Source organism: Lissotriton helveticus, chromosome 5_1 (genome assembly GCF_964261635.1).
Source record: "Lissotriton helveticus chromosome 5_1, aLisHel1.1, whole genome shotgun sequence".
Classification (NCBI taxonomy): domain Eukaryota; kingdom Metazoa; phylum Chordata; class Amphibia; order Caudata; family Salamandridae; genus Lissotriton; species Lissotriton helveticus.
The window spans coordinates 1,347,414,120-1,347,435,250 of record NC_136065.1 but is presented as its reverse complement, the minus strand read 5'-3'; the positions used below and the strand labels follow the sequence as shown (position 1 = coordinate 1,347,435,250).

The following is a 21,131-nucleotide window of genomic DNA, read 5'->3' as shown; positions in this document are numbered from 1 at the left end:
GCAAAATGCCATTTGCTGATCTCCATGTAAACTGTCAGGATTAAGATGGGCCTGACACTGGATAATTACTGCTTTTTATATGATACTTAGCAGAAGTGTCACACTGTAGCAAATGTGTATAATGTTGCAATCTTCTTGACTTAGAGACTTTTTTAACCGGTTGGGTAATCCATGCCTGCTTCAAGGCTTTAGGAATGGAGTATGTTTGAAGGGAATTTTTTTATAAATTCTGAAAGATAGCAGCAATATCCCTGTGGATTCGCAAGTAACAGACTAGAATCTTTCAGAGTTTGTTTGGCTCATACTTTGATAATACCCTTACCTCCTCTAGAGTTTCTCGTTGAATTCAAATAATGACTATACTGCACAATTTAGGAAACTGTCCAAATCTATAATTTCCCTCTGGTGTTCTATTGCTTTGATTAAACTGTTTCACATTTTCACAATATAATCACATATAACTGCATGAGACTCAACCATTTTCCAAGCCTAATGCTCAGCCCCAGTCCTTCATTCAGATCACTGAAGACTGCATGATTTCACCAAACACAAAATCCCAAAAATAGAAGGCCTGAATGGTATCTCTAGATCTTACCTACTGTGTCCGTTGACTTGAAAGTCCTAAAAAGTTTAGGCTGAGGCAATGAGGAGCCACACACAGTAATATTAATAGGGTAGCCCTCTCTATCTGGGGGTAGGTTTGGAGGGACCTGTAAGCAATGGAAAAGCATTACTTATATACATATAAGAACTATTGTTCCTTTCCAAAAGAAGTAGCATCTTCCTCACACTCACAGAAGAATAACATTATTAACTATAAACAGGAAATCTTTATTTTAAGTATTAAACATCTACCTATTTGTATCCTTTATGAAGTTGGACACACTTACTTCAACAGTATCAAAATGCCCCTAACGCTCAATTGGAAAGGTTGGCTTTAAGTACAATTTCTTCAGGTTTAAGTAGAGCATTTATGGCCACCAAGCCATCCATTTGCCTTTAGAAATGAGGAAGCACGCCCAATAAATACAGGTGCCTTTAAAGGCACCTTTTGCTTCAGAAATCTAAAACTACAAACAGAAATTAGTCAAACGTCATTAGAGCTACATGGGTCTGAACTGAAGTTCTCTGAACTGATAATGACATTTTGGGAGTCCGTTTATGACAGGAAAATGGGTCTGTGATCGTTTGACATATTTTAGGTATATCCGTTTTTGATCATAAAAGTTTTCATAATGCGACTCTGCCTTTTAAGTAAGGTATTATTCTAAGCAGTTTTCTGGGTTTGGTGCAGCTTAAATCAATAGGAAGGTCCGTTAGTGGTACAAACGTGTGATAAAGGGCTACAATCAAGTGAGCAGAGTATACATTAACTTGGTGGCTTTTTTAATTTGTGGCACACGTTACAATGATTACTTGTTCCCAATTTTGTTACCAGCCACAACATTGAAAGTGTTTCATATTTGTTTACGCAAAGGATATGGTTCACTTGCATGATTTCCGAATGGAGTACTCTTCTGCCACCTCAATGAGGAATACCTTGCTGATGATTTGTAAGGTGAAAACTTAGATTAAAGAATCAATGAGGGGCATATCATGATAAATATTAAGCTGCAAAGTCAAAAGGCACAAATATGTGATAAACTCGTTCAGTCCTAAGTATTTACTAAATCATAATACAATTTGATATAAACTCATTCCATGTCTACTTCCATAATGTACCTGAATGTAATAAATAAGTAAAAATTTAAAAACACACATTATTGGCACTTAATGCATTGTTATAGTCAAGTCTTCACACTTTAAAGGCTCGATTACAGGTGGCCGTCAAACTGCAACAGGTTTGCGCAGGGATTGTATTTATAAGCGGTAAATACCACATGCAATAATGTTTGTTCCCTTTGCTTAATTTCAGCAGGTTAAACCAAGGGGAAATGGCCTGATATTTGCCATGGCAGGCATATTTTTGTGCATTAAGGCGATGAACACTACATCCCAAGGTGTCCCTCCCTGCACATAAACATTCATTAAAAAATGACGATTTACAACTTCTATGTGTGCTGCACAATGCACACCTCACCACAGGGGAGCCATTAGCAGTCAGGTGACAGTTGGAAACTGGCATGGGGCCTTTTGGTTTTCAGCAGGAACAAGACAACTTTCTAAAAGTGTATTTTCCAAAATCCCAATGTAGAATTTGAGCTTACCATCAAATTGGATTTTTGTGTTTGAATTCTCTTTCTAGCTGTTTCCAAACTGAATTTAGCACTTTCAAGAGTAATAGTGTAAACCAATGTTAAGCTAAGGGAGAGCTGCCAAACTATTGAGGTTTCCACTGCCAAGACATGTAAAACGGGCATTTAAGGCCTAACCTAGGGAAGTTCAGGGACTATTAGAAGGAAAGTATAGGTCTGTCAAAAGGATTATTTCCGCAGGTCGAAATCGAGGTTTAAAACTGCACACCCAGGCCACAGGGGCAGGCCTAGACACAGGTGTTTACAGTGCTACTTCAATGGGTGGTGCAGCCAGCTGGTAGTATTTAGTTCACAGGACCTGGGGACATGTAGTACATGTGGTACTATATACTAGGGACTTACAAGTAAATTAAATGTGCCAGTTAGGTGTATACCAGTTTTAACATGTTTTAAAGGGCTAGTACAAGCACTTTACCCCTGGCTAGCAGTACTATAGCAAACAAAAACAGGTTAAGTAAAAGGCGGGAACAATCTGGGGTTCTACATGTGTCCCCTGGTTCCCCACCCCTATCAGAAGGCGGGGAGAACTACTCACCCTTAGAAAGTTCTTAACGCTAAGATGGAAAAACCTGGAAAAACTATCAGCATTGGTGGGGTACCAGGACAATGTTCACCGTATAGTCCATTTCCTGGAGGGAGACTAAGTACCTCAACAGTTTTGGATTCTTACCATGGATGTACATCAACCCTTTTTGGTCTGTCTGAACCCGAAGGTGAGTCCCAAACAAGTATGTTCTCAACTTGATCTCAACCACTGCAAATATTTCTTACTCTTTTGCACTCCACCTTTCTTCCCTGGGAGGCAGCTTCCTGCTGCTGAAGGTTACATGTTGGTCCAAGCCCTCCTAATTTAGTTGTGACAGGACAACCCCAACGCCAATTTCTGAAACATCCATCGGACTAGAAATTCTTTGGAGAAGTCAGGTACATTGAGCACTGGTGCTGTACACATTGTCTCCTTCAGGGCATCAAAAGCTGTCAGTCACTCCTCTGTCCAGATCATCTTTTTCAGCTGCTTTTTGGAAGTTACAGTCAGTTAAAGGGGCAACATCGGTACCATATCCCTTTTATAAATCTCTTGTAGTACCCAGTGAGGACTAAGAAAGCTCTCACCTGGGTCTGGGGCTGTGAAGGCTCCCAAGCCATAATAGTTTGTATCTTGGGCTGAAGAGGCTGAACCCTGCCAACAGCGACTTAGTGGCCCAATTACACCACTGATCCCTGCCATATCCGCCACTTACTAGCCTTTATAATGAGGCCTGCCTGGTGAGGGCCTAGAGCGTTCCCTGTTAAGATGATCATCCTACCTGGAGCTGAAAACAGCAATGTCATCCAAGTAGTTGCCACTAAGGTTTTCTAGCCCAGCCAAGACCTGAGTGACCAACCACCAGAAGTTCTTTAGTCCGAATGGAATCGCTCTGAACTTAAAGTGGCCAACAGGGGTAGAAATGCTGACCTCTCCCTGGGCCCTTCAGTTAGGGCAGTCTGTCAATACCCTGTTGTCAAGTCAAACGTACTGAGGTACTTGGCAGCACCCAAATTATCAAGGAGCTCATCAGCTCTTGGGATGGGATTAGCATCAGATTTGGTGCCTGAATTGGGGCCCTGTGGATTACAGGGCCCCAAGGGGGCCGATCACGATGTGCCATTGCAGCTGCTAAAGGAACCGCCCGCAATATTTGCGGCAGTCCCACCATATCAATTATAATGCGCCCGCCAGTGGGGCGGGCGCATCCTGTATATTTTACATTGCGGCCGGCAGTGCTGCAAGCAGCACCCACCACAATGTAAAATATACATGTTGTGCTTTTACATGCACAATGTGACAGGCACCGCGTGGTGCCTGCCACATTGTACATGTAAAAGTAGGGGGGTACCATAGGTACCCCCCATGTGCACCCCACCCCAGGGGGCCCGCAACGGGGCCCCAACAGCAGGAACCGCCAGCCTTTCCATGGCGGCAATGCAGCCAGGGAAAGGCTGATCACGGCCTGCATCATAATATGGATGGAGGTGTCTTCCAGACCACGACACCATATTAAACCCTATTTTTCCGCTGGTCGACTCGTCGCCCGGCGGAAAAGCGGCGGGCGGTATTTCCGTCTGCCACGGACCCCCCAGCCATCATGATATGGCAGGGGGTCTTTGTAGTGACGATGGCGGGCGGATCGCCCCTGCTGGGCCAGCGGTGACCACCGCCAGCCCTGCGGGGGCGATCCGCCCGCCATCGTGATCGGCCCCAAAGTGTTTGGGTGGTCCTCAGTGGGGAAGCCTTGGGTAGCAGCACCACTGGACTGGACTAGGGTACACAGACAAGCTAAATCACCCCCAAATCCAACATCTAGAATACCTCATCCTTAATGCTAGCTCTCAGTTTGTCAGGCAGCCTCTAGATTTTATTCTTGACAGGCATGCTGTCCACCATGTCTATGTCATGGGTACACCAATCAGTGAGCCCTGGCGTAAATGAGAATAAAGAGGTGAACTGCCCCAAAAAATGACGAAAGTCCCTCTGCTGTGCTAGGGTCAGGGTAGGGGACAGGATAATTCCTTCCACTGACCCATCTTGCTCTGTGGACGACGGGAGGTCTGGAAGAGGTTCACTCTCCTTTTTCTCCTAACCATCATCTGTCACCAGGACCATAGTGATTTCAGACCTCTTAAAGTGGGACTTGAGGTAGTTTTACATGTAGGACCCTTAAGGGTTTCTAGCTGACTTGAAGTTCACCAGGTAGGTGACCTTCCCTTTCCACTCCTCCACCTAATAGGCTCCATCACCCTCATCCTTTAGACAGGCTGAAACTCCAGCAGGATGGCTTTCTGGTCATACCAGTGTTTCATGACCTCCTGGCTGACCTCTAGATCCTTAGTGACCTTTTTCTATAAGGGCTTCATCTGAGATATAAGGCCTAGCATGTAGCTCATTACATCCTGGGGAATTTCTTTGGAGCTTGCCTCACCCTTTCTTAACAAGACTGAGAGGTCCATGTACAGCCTGGTCAAACAGATGTTCAAAGAGCCTGAGGCCCTTTCCTGGATGCAAAGAGGAGGCATGTTAAGAGAACTCCCAAGTTAAGCCTCAGGGGTGTTGATATGCCCATAAATAAGTCTTTCAAGATTGTTGTTGAATCTCTTAACAAGCCCATCGGTCTAGGGGTGGTATGGTGTGAAGCACTTGTAGGTTACGCCCACAAAAGTCCCACACAAACTTTATGTATGCAGCCATGACGTTGGTGCCTCTGTCAGACAGAACCTCCTTGGAGAAACCCACCCAGTTAAATATCCCCATCAGTGCAATGGCCAACTCGGGCGCAGTCACTGACCTCAGGGTACAGTGTGGCATGGTCCACAAACACCAGAATGAACCTGTGGTCTAAGACTGTCATGGTATCCAGATGCCGAACAATATCGCAGCCCACCATTTCAAAGGGTGTTCCCACCACAGGGAATGGAAGCAGGAGAGACTCATGCTTCAGCTCAGGCTTCCCACTGGCCTGGCAGGTTATGCCTAATCTGAAGAATGTATCCAAATGCACCCTCATCCTGTCCAATAATATTGGGTGACCACTCAGGCAAAGGTGTTGGGCTGCCAAAATGTATTGCATGGGGATGTCATGAGTCAAGAGATGGCGAGGAGGAAGAGGGCAGCCCGGTAACGCCGCAGGACAGGTAAGTGTGTTTTTATTTAATTTAAAAATAATCTTTAACTGTTTCGGGGGGCAGGATGGCTAACTCTGCTCTATGCTCCATGTTCCCAGCAGAGCACGGAGTGGGCAAATTTCCGAACACTCTGCTAGCGGAGTGGAGTAATATGCCCAGGGTAAGTAACAATCCTGGCACTTAGTCTGAGAAAAGCCATGTTTTTCTTCCATTAAACCATCCCTTCTTATGGTCAGGGTTAGACTGGGATTTATTATCTTGAAAACGTCTTTGCGAGGAGTTTAGAGAAGTGTTTTTGTTTTTCACTTTTCCCACCTCATTCTGTTGGTGAGAACCATGTCCACCCTTCTGAGGGTCTCCCACGATACCTTCTTTAAAATTCTGGTACTGATCCAGAGGTCAGCCTCTTTTGTAAGCTCCCTGAGCACAGTGAGGTCGGAGTGAATAAGGTTTTGACACAACTCTGCAAAGCAATTACTGAACAGTTACTCTCGTAATCAAATTGTACAGCCCAGAATAATCATAAAGATTCCTGCCCTTCAACCAATCACCTTACTGGAGTGTTCCATGAAATCAACCCACGACTGGTGAGACAGCTTGTGGCTATCCTCAAACTTCAAGAGGCATTTCTCTGGGGTTAAACCAAACTATACAACAAGAACTTATGGGGGAATACCATATCCTGACACCTTTGTCTAAGTCTAGAAGGGTATCCCTCCCGATGAGATACATATGCTTCCAGAGACTAGCCTCACAATCCTCCTCTGGATCCCAGTGCATTCAAAAAGATGTCTCATAGAGCTGAAAGCTCTCATCTATGTCATCCTCCACACAAAGCTAGGCACTAGGTTTTGGGGATGTGGACCCTTTTACATCTCCTTGCTGTATTGCTGCCACCATTATTCCTCGACTCTCTGACCTGTCTTTTCTTTAGGACCAGTTCTTTCTGTCTCATTAAAGTATTATTATTTATTGTATGGTAGTTATGGTATTTTCCGATATGTTACTCTAAATGTATTGTTGGTATGCTCTTCATATAATGTTTGAAATGTTATGGCTTGGAGGCTAACAGTTACAGAGTGGCACATAGAGGCAAAGCAGGTGTGGATGGAGTTTCGCCTTACTACAATAAAGCAAACCATATTCATCTCCTGAATTTTACTGCGAACCTCCTCTAATTTCACATTGGCAACGATTCATGAAACCCTACTTGTTGTTACACATCTTCAGGAGAAACTTCAACACTTTCTTTTCAGAATTCGAAGTGGTCATCTATTTGTATTTCTATAGCCCTGCTGAAGCTCATATGGCACTGTACTTTAATTACAGAATTATTTATTTGTAAAGTTTTTATAGAGCGAACATGGACCTTATGGGTATCAGAGCGCTGTACAAAGTGGCAAAAGCATGCGTAAAACAACAAAATGGAATAAATGAGGTAGTTTAGCAACCACAAAGTCTAAAAGGGGAGAACACACGAGGTCAAAGGGGGCACGGTGAGGCAGCCAGTCTAGCGGGACCAATACAGGTTCAGCAGGTCAATAGCGCAAGATGACCCATGAAAAGAGAAGATATTAAATTTTGAATGAACAGTTAAAAGAGTATCAAGACTGGAGAAAGAGAAGGCTTGACAAGGTAACATGGTTAATGCTGTTGATGGTCATTCAAGAAAAGCCACATGCCTTTTTTTTTAAAGATGCAATAGATGGGTTGGAGCTGATCTCAGGAGGAAGAGCGTTCCATATTCTGGGAGCAAGACCAGAGAACGCACAATTATAAGTTATTTTCTTATTGAATTTGGGAGGTTTCAATAGAAGGGTGGGAGAGCTTCTTAAGTTCCGACTCGAGCCAGATAGCTCAAGCTTTTTTGCCAGGTAAACGGGATGTTGTAATGAATAGCCTTATGCATCAGGCAAGCTATCTTGAATCGTTACCCTAGCTTCGATAGTCAGCCAGTTTAGTTGAATTATGTCTAGAGTAATGCGGTCTGTTTTCTGGAACCTGTGATGAGTCTGGTCGAAGAATTTAGAGTGGCTCTGAGAGGAGCCAAACTAGCTTTAGGCAGCCCAGCAAGAGAAAGCAATCCATATTCCAAGCGTGAGATAAGTAGGGATTGTACTGCAGGCTGGAGGTACTCGGGCGGAAGGAAAGGCTTGATTTCCCTACGGGTGTTGAGCTGAAGATTTGCTCCCCTAATAGTTGCACTGTGATCATGCATATTAAGGTGTTTGTCCAAGGTTATGCCTAAAGATTTAGCAGAGTCAACAACACGAGGGGTGCAGTTAAGAGCAGTAAGTTGTGTAAGCCAGTCCAGGGTAAGTGCAGAGTGGTTGCGGGGGCAATCAGAAGGAATTTTGTTTTGAGAGTATTTAACAATAGATGGTTCTGGGCTAGCCATTGTTGAGTTTGTAAGAGTGCATCATTTAGAGTGTTTATGTCATCTGGAGAGTATAGTTGCATGTCATCAGCATACATATTTATTTATTTATTTATTTATGAAGCTTGTAAAGCGCTCGGCTACCCCCAAAGGGGGTGCCCCGGCGCTGTAGACTGCATACTTAGAGAAAGAAATGCTTCAAGAGATGGAGAACAGCCAAGTTTTCAATTTACTACGAAAAAGAGATTCGGAGGGCATAAACCTAAGGTCCAGTGGGAGGCTGTTCCAAAGTTTAGCAGTCATTACACCGAACGCTCTGCCGCCCATTCTGGAACGGCGAAAGCGGGGGACAGTCAAGAGACGCAGGTGGTTCGACCGCAAAGATCTAACCGATTGAGATAGTACAAGTCTTTTTCTCAAGTATCCCGGGCCCGAACCATTTAGGGCCCAAAAAGCAAGGGTCAGCATCTTGAACTGAATACGACGGGCGATGAGAAGCCAGTGTAGCTTCTTACGATAAGATGCGACCGATTGACGATAGGGGATGTTGCCAATCAGTCTCGCTGCCGCATTCTGGACGATCTGTAGACGTTCTATTTGGTACAAGGGGGCACCGGCATAGATACTGTTGGCATAGTCCAAATGTGAGGTGATCAGGGCGTGGATGATGGTTCTACGGGCATCCAAAGGGAGGTACGGAAAGATCTTTCTAATCATACGTAATTTCCCGAAGCAAGCTGCCGTGACCTTGTTAATTTGAGCTTTACAGGAAAGAGCGTTATCAAATTGAAAGCCCAAATTCCGTACTGTTTGGGCTGGTGTGGGAGGAGGATTAAGCACAGAAGGCCACCAAAGACTAGCCGGCAGTGTTGTTTTTTTGATTAAAAATAAGACCTCCGTCTTATCAGTGTTAAGCCTGAGATGATTAGAGGTCATCCAGGAGCATATGTTGCCCAGGCAGTGGCGAAAACTGGCGAAGCTGGAGTCAGAGTGATCTCTAAACGAAAACACAAGCTGAGTGTCATCAGCATAAGAGATCACTCTGACCCCCCAGGACTCCACCGCCTTAGCCAATGGGGCAAGATATACGTTGAAAAACAGGGGGCTCAGAGCTGAGCCCTGAGGCACGCCACAACGGAGGGGTTTACACTCTGATTCAAAAGGTCTAAGAAGGACCTTCTGAGTTCGTCCTTTGAGAAAGGAGCCGATCCAAGTCAGAATAACACCACCCATTCCAGTCTGGCTCAGTCGATCCAGTAGTATCTCATGGGATACGGTGTCAAAAGCGGCGGATAGGTCGAGGAGGACCAACATGGCCTCCTCGCCCCTATCCACACACTCCCGGATCGTCTCAGAGACCTCCAAAAGGGCAGTCTCAGTACTGAAACCGGTCCTGAATCCAGATTGTGAGTCATGTAACAGTGAGTTGGATTCTAAATATTCAGCCAGTTGTTTCTGCACCGCCTTTTCCAGGATTTTCGCCGGTTTGGGGAGGAGGGAGATGGGGCGATAATTACTAAATTGTGCCGGGTCCGCATCCCCTTTCTTCAGAATAGGGACTAGCATTGCCTCCTTCCAAACAGTCGGGAATTGGCCTGTGCGCAGAGATGCATTACTGCTTTTCATGTCATTTACTCCTGAGGCTTGAGCCGGGAGGTTACATTTTAAAACTTTTGCTTTTAAAATCTGTTGAATATTTTCCCAGTGTGTCCTTCCCCCTCCCCCTGGCTTTTGTGCTGAATACTCAGTGCTCAACCTAGAGGCACGAACATCGTAGGGTTTTACCTAGCACCGATTTAGGGTGCCAGACAAGGCAAGGGTGTTTAGACCTTACCCGTATCTCCCCCGATAGCTTGGCAGATTACTTGCTTTCCCCTTCAGCGTGTGGCCGATTTTCGGGCCGTCATCTGCGGGGACCGACAGGGAAAGGGTAGCGGCCATCCTAGTGAGGGCTCGCATTGCACGTCGCGCAGACGACGGCATAAAAACAGAAGAAGCACTGCTTTTCAGAATTACTGCTTTTCATGTCATTTACTCCTGAGGCTTGAGCCGGGAGGTTAACTTTTAAAACTTTTGCTTTTAAAATCTGTTGAATATTTTCCCCGTGTGTCCTTCCCCCTCCCCCTGGCTTTTGTGCTGAATACTCAGTGCTCAACCTAGAGGCACGAACATCGTAGGGTTTTACCTAGCACCGATTTAGGGTGCCAGACAAGGCAAGGGTGTTTAGACCTTACCCGTATCTCCCCCGATAGCTTGGCAGATTACTTGCTTTCCCCTTCAGCGTGTGGCCGATTTTCGGGCCGTCATCTGCGGGGACCGACAGGGAAAGGGTAGCGGCCATCTTAGTGAGGGCTCGCATTGCACGTCGCACGGACGACGGCATAAAAACATACGGTTATGGCTCCGCGCAGCGGACGCGCATTGCGGGCGCGCCGATCGCGCGCCGGAGTCAAGCCAGAGTCCTGCCCGTCTGCGCCCGTCCGCGAACGGCCGGAGCGCGGGGCAGGACTCCATGGCCCCTCCCTCCAAACTGAAACTGATGCCCTAAGCAGCAGCGGCCACCGAATATACTATTCCAAAGCCGATCTCCTCACACTCGGTAAGAGGCCGACTCATACCTGCTTTCATACTATAGATCCTGACTACATACCCTCCCTTTGTAAACTATGTCACCAAGTACTTCCCACGATAAATAAAATTCCAAGAAAGGCAGTCAACATGAAGATGATATTGCTAAACTGTAGGTCTTTGACTAAACATAAAATGGAGATCCACGACCTATTGCTAAACGAAGATCCGGACGCCATGTTTCTTACTGAGACATGGCTGGAAGAATCGTCCTCCCCTGATATTTTAGATGCAATACCTCTCAGGTATAGTCTACTGAGAATAGATAGACAAAAACAACGTGGAGGAGGGCTTGCACTAATCTATAAATCAGAGCTAGAATGCACTTTAGTGAAATCCACCATAACTAATAGTGAATGTGGCTTATTTACAATAAAAATAGAACCGACAAACACAATCACTGGTCTATTGATATATCGGCCCCCGGGAGCCGCGGCGCCTTTCTGCAGCCAACTCATTGAGTCAGCAACCCAGCTAGCAGTTAGACACAAAAATCTAATTATTCTAGGCGACCTAAATCTTCATTTAGAAGATATTAACTCTAGCGAGGCACAATTTTTAGTTGCCGCACTTAACTCTGTAGATTTAAAACTTCTCTCCACAATCCCCACACACCAGCAGGGACATCTTCTTGATCCCATTTTTTCGAATTGGGAGGGCATTAAGATCTTACCCCCGATTCCACTGATCTGGTCTGACCACAGTATGGTGCCATTTGAAATACTAAGACAACCTATAGGAATTATACCTATAAAACATCCTCCTCATAAACGCCGCAATTGGAAAAGATTCACCCCTGAACTCTTTAATAGCATGTTAGCCGAGCAACCTCCAACCGTAGGTAACTCCTTACAGGAAGTTTGGGACAACTACGAATTATGGATGGCGAAAGCATTAGATAGGATAGCTCCGTGGACAGCCAAACCTCCAGCAAGACAATCCAAAACCGCTCCATGGTTTTCGGAGAAACTTAGAACAGCAAAGGCTCAATGTAAATCTATAGAGCGTAGATGGAGAAAAAGCTATGCACCTGAACTCAAAGAAAGTTACAGAACTGAACAAAAAAAGTATCAGAAACTGGTCAGAGCGGAGAAAAGTAACCATTATAAAAATAGAATTGAGCAAGCAGACAATCCTACGAGAGAGTTGTTTAGTATCTACAGAGAACTCACAATTACATCACGATTAGATGCTGAAGACACATACTCTGCCGAGATATGTGATCAAATTGCTGACTTCTTTGTAGAAAAGGTGGATAAAATCCACTCCACCTTTGTAAGCAACATAACTCCCGGAAATACCAATGTGGATATCAGATCCACCCGAACACACAAATCCCCACTTACCAGTTTCAAAACTCCTGACAAACAGGATCTATTGAAAATCATTAATGGCATACAATCCGGCTCCCCCACCGATGCCTGCCCACCGGAACGGTGTAAGGGAGTCATGGAAAGCACCTTAATTGATCACATTAGTCATATGATCACTTCATCTTTTCAGGAGTGCTATGTTCCAGAAGTTTGGAAAACAGCCCAAGTTATGCCATTAAAGAAGAAGCCCAACATTCATATTTCTCAGTTCCAAAATCTACGCCCAATCTCACTTCTCCCTTTCTGTGCTAAAATCATAGAAAAAGTTGCAAATAAACAACTTATGGAGTTTTTGGAGAAAGAAGCTCTCCTTCATCATTCCCAGTCAGGATTTAGATCAGGTTACTCGACTGAGTCGGCAGTTCTATATTCGACTGAATGTATTCGGCAGATGGTGGACGAAGGCGAGACAGCGGCGTTGGTCCTATTGGACCTTAGTGCAGCATTTGACACCGTGCTGCACTCAACGCTGTTGTCTCGTCTCTCGGACATGGGAGTAATGGGCCCAGCACTCGCTTGGCTACGCTCCTTTCTGACCGACAGAAGCTTCCAGCTACACTGCCCACCCTTTAGATCATCTCTTCGGAAGGTGAGCCATGGGGTTCCACAGGGCTCTAGCCTCAGCCCCACGTTATTTAACATCTACATGGAACCCCTGGCGCACATTGTGGAGGAATTTGGGGTGGGCATTGTCAGCTACGCTGACGACACCCAGTTGGTGTTCAAGCTAACTCCTGATCGAAGAGAATATGCCACCAACTTCTCGGACTGTATGTCGGCAGTAGCGGCCTGGATGAACAACAATTGTCTACGTCTGAATGGCGATAAGACCAAAGTACTGGTGGTCGGGAGGGATGTTTCTGCGTGGTCTCATGCATGGTGGCCTAGCGAACTGGGTAACCTGCCTGTTCCCGCACGGACGGTTAGAAACCTAGGCGTGATGCTGGACTCCGACCTCTCCGGCAAGACCCCAAGTTAACAAGATAACGGGAAAGTACTTTGGCATATTAAAAGTTCTTCGAAAGGTGCTGGATCTTCTTCCCACCGAAGCCAGGAAAACCATAGTCCATGCTCTGATAACACCCCATCTGGACTATGGAAATGCCCTCCTGATTGGACTCAGCCAGAAGGGCCTTCATCAATTGCAATGCGTGCAGAATACAGCCGCACGACTGGTGCTCGGACTCCCAAGAAGAACATCTGCTAAAGCTGCCTTATTTAAACTCCATTGGCTCCCTGTTAGGGAGAGGATTAAGTTTAAGACCCTTTGCTATGCCCACCGCATTGCTCAGGACAAAGGCCCTGAATACTTAAAAAATCTCCTTACTATACATCGCCCTACCCGAAATCTAAGATCTTCGGGCATGATGTTATTTAAACTTCCCCGAATTACAAGAGCTAAAATGGGAGGAAAATCTTTTCGATACCTGGCCTCCAAATATTGGAATGCACTCCCGCTCCACCTGCGGATGGAGCCATTCGAACTGAGATTTAGGACAAAATTAAAAATGTATCTGTTCCCTAACATGTAATCTCTCTCTGAGCTCCATTTCCACTACTCCTTTGGATTTCTGTATTGTATTAGCAGTCAGCGCGGGGACACACAGTTTTGTGCAGCCAGGCGCTTTAAAAATGTTTTATTATTATTATTATTATGTGTTCCAAATGGAAAGGAGTGGCCTGACCAGTAAGGGAGCCAGGTTACCCATAACCTTAGCAGGGACCAGGTCTAAAGGGGAGCCAGATTTGCACTGAGCAAACAAATTCAGTGCGGACTCACTAGTTAACTCATTGAAGGACACCAGTGACACTTTCTCAGGGTCCTTGTCACTGGGAATAGGGAGAGCCAAGACAGCAGAGAAGGAAGATGTTATGTTGTTAACTTTATCATAAAAATAGTCCGAGAGACCATTACATAAGTCTTGGGTAGAGGAATTCTGAGGCACCACGGCAGGGGGATTAACAAAATCCTTTACAATTTTAAAAAGAATTTTTGAAGAATTATCTGCGTTCTTGATTTGTAAGGAAAAAAAGTCTCTCATCGTAGACCGTTTTAGTTTTAGGAAGTGTTTTAGGGCAGTCTTGTAAATAATTTTAGACTCTGAATCATAAGTTTGCCGCCATTTACACTCTAATTTTTTACAGCGACATATGGTAATGAATGTTAGTACGGTTTAGAATATCGGAAAGTGGTTCCATAAAAAGGTGAAAAGGTGTGGGCGAGAGAACCTTTACGGTACTCCAAAAGTGACCGGGGTACTGGTTGCCAGGGATTGGTTAACTTTGATTCTATGTGTGCGGTTCTGTAAGAAAGAGGCAACCCAGGTTAAGACAGGGCCCGAAAAACCTATCCTATGTTGACAAAGAGCAGTCAGGTTTTAATGTTTGATGGTGTCAAGTCAGGACATGTCAAGAAGGATCCGAAGACAAGGGACATTTTGATCAAGGAATCTCAAGGCATCATCAACAATGTGAGTTAGTGCTGATTCAGTACTGTGCCCTGCTCTCAAACCCGACTGGTAGAGGTCAAGGAGCTGAAAGTTCTTTATGTGGGAGCAGAGTTGAGTGTGGATGCATTTCTCTAGCGATTTAGCTAGAGTCATGATGTTGGTGATCAGACGGAAGTCGTTAGGATCAGCTAAGTCGGTATTAGGCTTCTTAGGGATGGGAGTGACTAAACCTATCTTCTATCTTGAGGCAATCAGGGATCCTCCCTCGTAAGAGAGATTCTTGAATAATCTGGGACCACAGAGGGAGAATGGCTGAATTGAGATCTTTGAAAAACTTGGCTGGTAGAGGATCACTGAAGTGATTGGAAGTTTTTAGGGATGCCACAGATTGGTGCTCCAATCTGTGTCAACTGGAAGAAGAAAAGCATTCCAAGATGCGTTGTTTTTGGGAGCATATATTATGTGGTAGGAAGGTATGCTCACTACAGAAGGTTCCATAAATTCCTCTGATGATGCGAGGGTGTTCAGAGGCTGCAAATTTGGAGTGTCAGATTGCAGCTCCAGTTCAGTTTTTCGTGCCTTTTCGGAGAAGTGTGCCGAGAAGTCCTCCCCACTAGGAAAGGAGGTCATGGATGCCGAGATTGTTCAATTTTTTTTCTTCAGATTTTCTTTTCATAATTTATGAGAACTACATGTCATCAGCGAGACTAATCTGATAATGCTGTACTCACATGCCCGCAGCGTTCCCATGCAACTGGCTTAGCTCTCCTGTTTGAGCATGTGTGGATCTACACAGCATGTGTCCATCATGTGTTTCTTGTACTCAGCTCTGCCTTGTCTTGTTCTGGAATTCTTGGAGTCCACTGGAATACCTCTCACTGTAGCTTGCAGGTAATCTTTTATTTGTGAGGTCTACTTCTCGTGTCATCACTAAGTTGAATTCACAGTGCACATTGGAATTCTCTTGCGCTCCCTCGACATTAGACTTTGCCCACTCTCCGCCAGTTTTCATTCATTTATCTTCAGGATATCATGTTCATGTTACAGAGCTATGAAATGAAATGAAATGAAATTAAATGAAAAGTAAATTTATAAGAGCGCGATTGCTGCCCGGGGGCGTCCAAGTGCTAGCAAGTGTTCTTCCTTCAGGATTGTTCTGGCTCCACTGACGCTTTGATCAGACTGCCACCCCCACTTCTTCTAGTGAAACTGACTACAGACTTCTGTATCCAGCACTTGTAGAAAGACTCCATTTTATGCTATGATGCACAAGGCAATTTATGGTGGCGGTATGCAAGTGTTCTTCCTTCAGGATTGTTCTGGCTCCACTGACGCTTTGATCAGACTGCCACCCCCACTTCCTCCAGTGAAACTGACTACAGAATTCTGTATCCAGCACTTGTAGAAAGACTCCATTTTATGCTATGATGCACAAGGCAATTTATGGTGGTGGTTCCAAGGATATTCAAAAACTGTTTCCACTATACACTCCTTCAGGTGCTCTCAGATCGGACAGTTTGGGCCTCATTAAGACCGCAAAAATTAGCCGGACAAGATGGGGTGGCAAGGCGATCTCACAATGAGCGGCAAAGCTCTGGAACAAAATGCCATTGTCCATGAAGCTCCAATCCAACTTGCAGATCTTCAGGAAGAGCCTAAAAACATGGCTGTTTACCTCCGCATAGGTTCCTGTTTACATAGTGTACTGTTCTAGCTCACACACCTCAGTGCCAAGACGCCACGGCAAACGAGCGCTATACAAGCATATAAAACATAAAAACATCAACCTTTGACTTTCAGGAAGATTTCAGGCACATTTTCGTGTGTTGGTGGTTCCAATACTCTGCCTTTTTTCTTTTCTTGGTCTCTTGTCTTTTTTTTCTTCCCTTTCTTCTAGCTTTCCCTCTTATCCCTATTTTCTGTAATGCAAACATCATTTAACATCCCCTTGAGAACCCCCCCTTTCCTGCAGCCAAATGGAAAAAAAAGTATTCATAAAATATTTGAGAGTTTGTGGCCCAAATTTGTCTCTGGGCAAAAAAGTATCCATGTTACGACACTGCTTAGGGGCTGATGATCAAGAGATATTTGAAAATTTGCCAGATATAGAAACTGAAGGTGGTGAGGATGCTTCATAATTTCTATTTCTCAATGAGTTTGAAAAATCAATCAAACCTTTAGATAACCATTTTCTTCCCAAAGTTCTATAATTTTGCAGCAATACTATTTTGAGAAGAGAATGCTGGGTTGTGGAGAATCAGTTAAGGATTTTGTCACTGCTCTACGAAAACTGGCCTATCCCTTGTAATTTTGGGGGAAAGAACTGATGAAAGGATAAGAGACCGATCCATGTTAGAATGCAAACTGGCCACAATTTATGAGGAACTAAGGTCCAAAAATGATCCTGATCAGGTAATCAGGTGCTAATTGTTGCCAAAAGTGGTGAACATTCCTTGTTGTGGATTCAGGAACTACAGAAATACAAGGATGCTGCTTCTACTGTGTGTACTGTCTCACCCATACGGAAGCCACCATCTCCCACTGTTGTAAAAGTTAAAAATGTTTGCTGCAGGTGTGGGAGCCCTAATCACTTTGCTAATTTTAAAGTGTCCAGGCATACATGTCATTTATAAGCAATGTTGCAAGAAGGAGCAGTTCAGGAAATGTTGTAAATCTAATGATTCCAAGGAGATTTTTTTTAAATAGGTACAGATGTTCCTGAGGAGGTCTTGCAAATTGTTAATGATATCAATTATGCGTCCAGCATTCTTTGCGAGTATTCATCTTACCAAGTATCTCTTAATGGTATTGTAGTCACGATGATGATGATGGATTCTGGAGCAATACTTTCCTTAGTTTCTGATAGAGATTTTGCCAAGTGTTTTCACAGGAAGGTCGAGCTGAAGAATCCTGACATCACAGGCTATTTTGAGGGACAAAGGTAATGTACCTTATCTGGTACATACATCTTAACATTGTAAGATTGATGTACCAGATAAGGGGAATACTGTATTAAGCTAGCCACATCAGAACATTCTTGGGATTTACCTTGACCCTAATTTAGAGCCCAAATTTCAGGTCAGAAAGATTGAATCTGTTGAATTACCTTCTGGCAAATATGCTTACGATTTTCTTCAAGAATTCCCTGATGTTTTTTCTAATAGGTTGGACAATGTCAGGGGTTACGTACAATGGATTCCTTTGAAATATGGTGCCATACCTGTAGTATGTAACTTTAGGAATATTTCCATTAACTTGCAAAGCTCAGAGAATATGGAGTTGAAACATGTGCCTGAGGAAGATAATTGAAGCTGTAGAATCTTCTGAACGGGTAACTCCTGTTGTGGTAAACAAAACAAGATGATGGACGGAGTGCTCAAACTTTTCAACCACTCACATGTTGTGCTGGCAACTAAAAGCTCTGGTCAGGTTAGATTGTGTGTGGATCTCAGGCAGCTCAACAAAGAGATAGTGGATGATAAGTTTCTCCTTTCCAATATAATGGAGATGGTAGGGGTGCTAGAGTGTGTTAGGTTTTGCTCCACGCTGGATCTCACCTCGGCCATTCATCAGGTTCACCTGACTGATGACTTAAAGGACCTCATTGCGCTCATATCACCTTTTGGGATATTGTGCTTCAACAGGATGCTTTTTTGTTTTTGCTTACCAGTGTCTGTTTTCCAAACACTGATGAATGATACTTTGGGGAAGGTTTCATGAGTAAAATTCTTTTCAGACGATGCCTTGATCGTCAGAAACAATTTGGGTGTTCATCTGGAAATGATTACAGAAGTACTGAGGATGGAATAGTTTCTTACCTGTAACTCAAGTTACATGTAAGAAACTTCTTCTCTTGCTGGGGATTTCCATGCATAGTCATAAGTACTTGAATAGACTAGCAAGCCCACTCCACACGCAGACACGGTGGAAGAGGCAGAGTCAAATTGCAAAAGCTTTGCGCGGACCGGCAGCCGTGAGGGAAACGGTTTTACCGCTACCTGCCACGCCGTGAGGGGAAAGGCTTTACCGCTACTGCAAACTACCTCTCCCAGCTGCCCCGGGGAGGCAGTCAGCACTCACGCCACCAGCGTGCCCGGAGGCACTTAAGTAGATGGAGCACCCTGAGCTCCGGGGGGCAAAAGCTTTCAGCGGACCGGCAGCCGCGAGGGAAACAGCTTTACCGCTACCTGCCACGCTGTGAGGGGAACGGCTTTACCGCTACCACAAACTACCTCTCCCAGCTGCCCCGGGGAAGCAGTCAGCACTCACGCCACCAGCGCGCCCGGAGGCGCTTAAGTAGACGGAGCGCCTCTCGCACCGCGAGTCATGGGCGGGAGAAGCCCTGGACAAGGGCGGGACAGTCTGTGGCAGTCCGGGGCAGAACGAGGCAGGGCTGGGCAACCCCCCTTGGCTGCTGGGACAAAGATAAACTTAGTAAGTCAAAAAGGATTTTAATACCTGACTTTTACTTATTTTAAATATAGTGTCCATTTGCCTCTGGTACCACCCAGTACTTCAATATATCTTCTGTTTCTTGAGTCCAACTGTCTGTCTCCCGCTGATACTATTACTAGTTTTTCTAAAATGTCCAAACATAAATCAACTATTGACAATTATCTAGTAAAAGTGGTGAACAGAATTAACAATGACGGAAATCGTTTGGCCGGGAGAACCCTTTAGACTTACCTCCTGCATTACCTGTAGTTAGTAATGATCTGCTTGTGGTCGTAAATGGTGATCCTGATGTTATTCCAATAGAAATACCAGCTGATCCAGTTCCAATCCAGGATCCCCCCGAATCATCTGAAACACCTGACGCCATTATGCCACGGCGTTCCCCGGCCTTGCGAACAGTGAGGGCCTGTAGAAAAGTACAAACCAAGCGCGGGGGAATCTATAACAAGAGGAAAGCTGAATCGACACCGATTAGTAATGCCAGTGACAAAGAGACTATGATTAAGAACTGCATGGCTAATCCCAATTCTGAGCAATTTGATATGTTGGTTAGCATTATAGAGGGGAAGTTTGAAACAATTGTTAAACCACTCGTGGACAAACTAGACCTTCTGACAGTTGAGGTTTGTAGATTGGGCAGACTACCAGATGCGCACATTGGCATGAATGACAGCTCTAGGCCCAAAGAGAAGGGGGTAATATCCAACGACAATGCCCCAAAGCCACTTGATGCGAGGCCGAGCTTAAATAAAGTAGTTACAGCTGGTCTGCCAGCTGGGGCAGTAGGACTGCACAGGTAACAACAGCACCAGTAAATACGTTTGGAGGATCTGCGCCTAAGAAAAGTAGTTTTATCAATCTTCCACCAGACTGTGCTCCTTATGTAGTTGTCCTAACCAATGTCCCGCCTCTTGATATCAGTCAGTCCCACACTGCACAAACCCCCCAGGAGTCACATGATTCGCTTAAAAACAAAACGGTTTCATGGCTGCACAGGCAATGTGGGTTCCCAACCAATTACTTGGATCAAATATTAACAACAAGAAGAGTTAATTGGATTGGGAACTCAAGAAAGTCCTGCAGGGGGGAATGCGTCATTGTTAATTTTAAATACCCTCAGCATGCCGCAACTGTCTTGCTCAGAGCATCCTCTCTAACCCCGAATGAGAATGATGTACTTGTACGCCCTTTGGGATACTTTTATAATCATCTTAGTAAGATGTCCCATTTTAGTAATAGAGTTACACCCTTTACCCTCAATCAAGGTCCAACTTTTGAGGTACCATTACAGAATAGATACCAAGCTTTGAGCTCTCTGGACCAGAATGATTCACATCCAAAGGTCATTACACCTCAGCTTAGTTTACCCTATAACGTCCAAAGAATACACTCAGGTGGGCTTGGTATAGATCTGGGGAAAACTAAGGATTCTACTTTTACAGTGTCTGACGGTGGTCCGGTATCTGACCCGGCTATAGAGAGGAGAACGATTAATCAACAAACAGTATATGCTGAGGTTTCTAATGTTTGTTCAATTGAGGATGATGTTAACCTCATTGTTAATCAAGATGAACCCAATAACTGTACCATAGGGTGAACCTCTATTGTGAGCTGGAACATAGCTGGTTGGGCCTCAAAAAGAATGGGGACAGGAGGACATGATCAGGTCCTACGACATTTTATGTCTCCAAGAAACGTGGTGCGTCACAAAACCCAGTTTTGAAGGGTATGCATGTTACAGTCTAGAAGCTGTAGAGTCAAGACATGGGAGAGCCAAGGGAGGTTTAATTTTCCTCCTATCTGTGGACCTGACGTTGACAGTAGTAAAACATGTAACAGTTGGAACTCATTCCCAAATTCTATGGATACAATTGAAGGGTGGTCCAGAGGTGCTCTTAATTAACTTCTATAACAATATTTTTAATAATTCACG

The 21,131-nt window shown here is 44.7% G+C and overlaps 1 protein-coding gene across 3 annotated transcripts in view; it reads right to left on the bottom strand.

The window, feature by feature from the left end:
- The window catches only part of LOC144755389 (uncharacterized), an 890,492-nt gene that overhangs the window by 132,983 nt on the left and 736,378 nt on the right, over positions 1-21,131 (bottom strand). For all 3 annotated transcript variants that reach the window (XM_078644239.1, XM_078644237.1, XM_078644238.1), the window contains exon 5: positions 596-710. In XM_078644239.1, the coding sequence (XP_078500365.1) occupies positions 596-710 (115 nt within the window). The remainder of the gene's footprint in view (positions 1-595; positions 711-21,131) is intronic.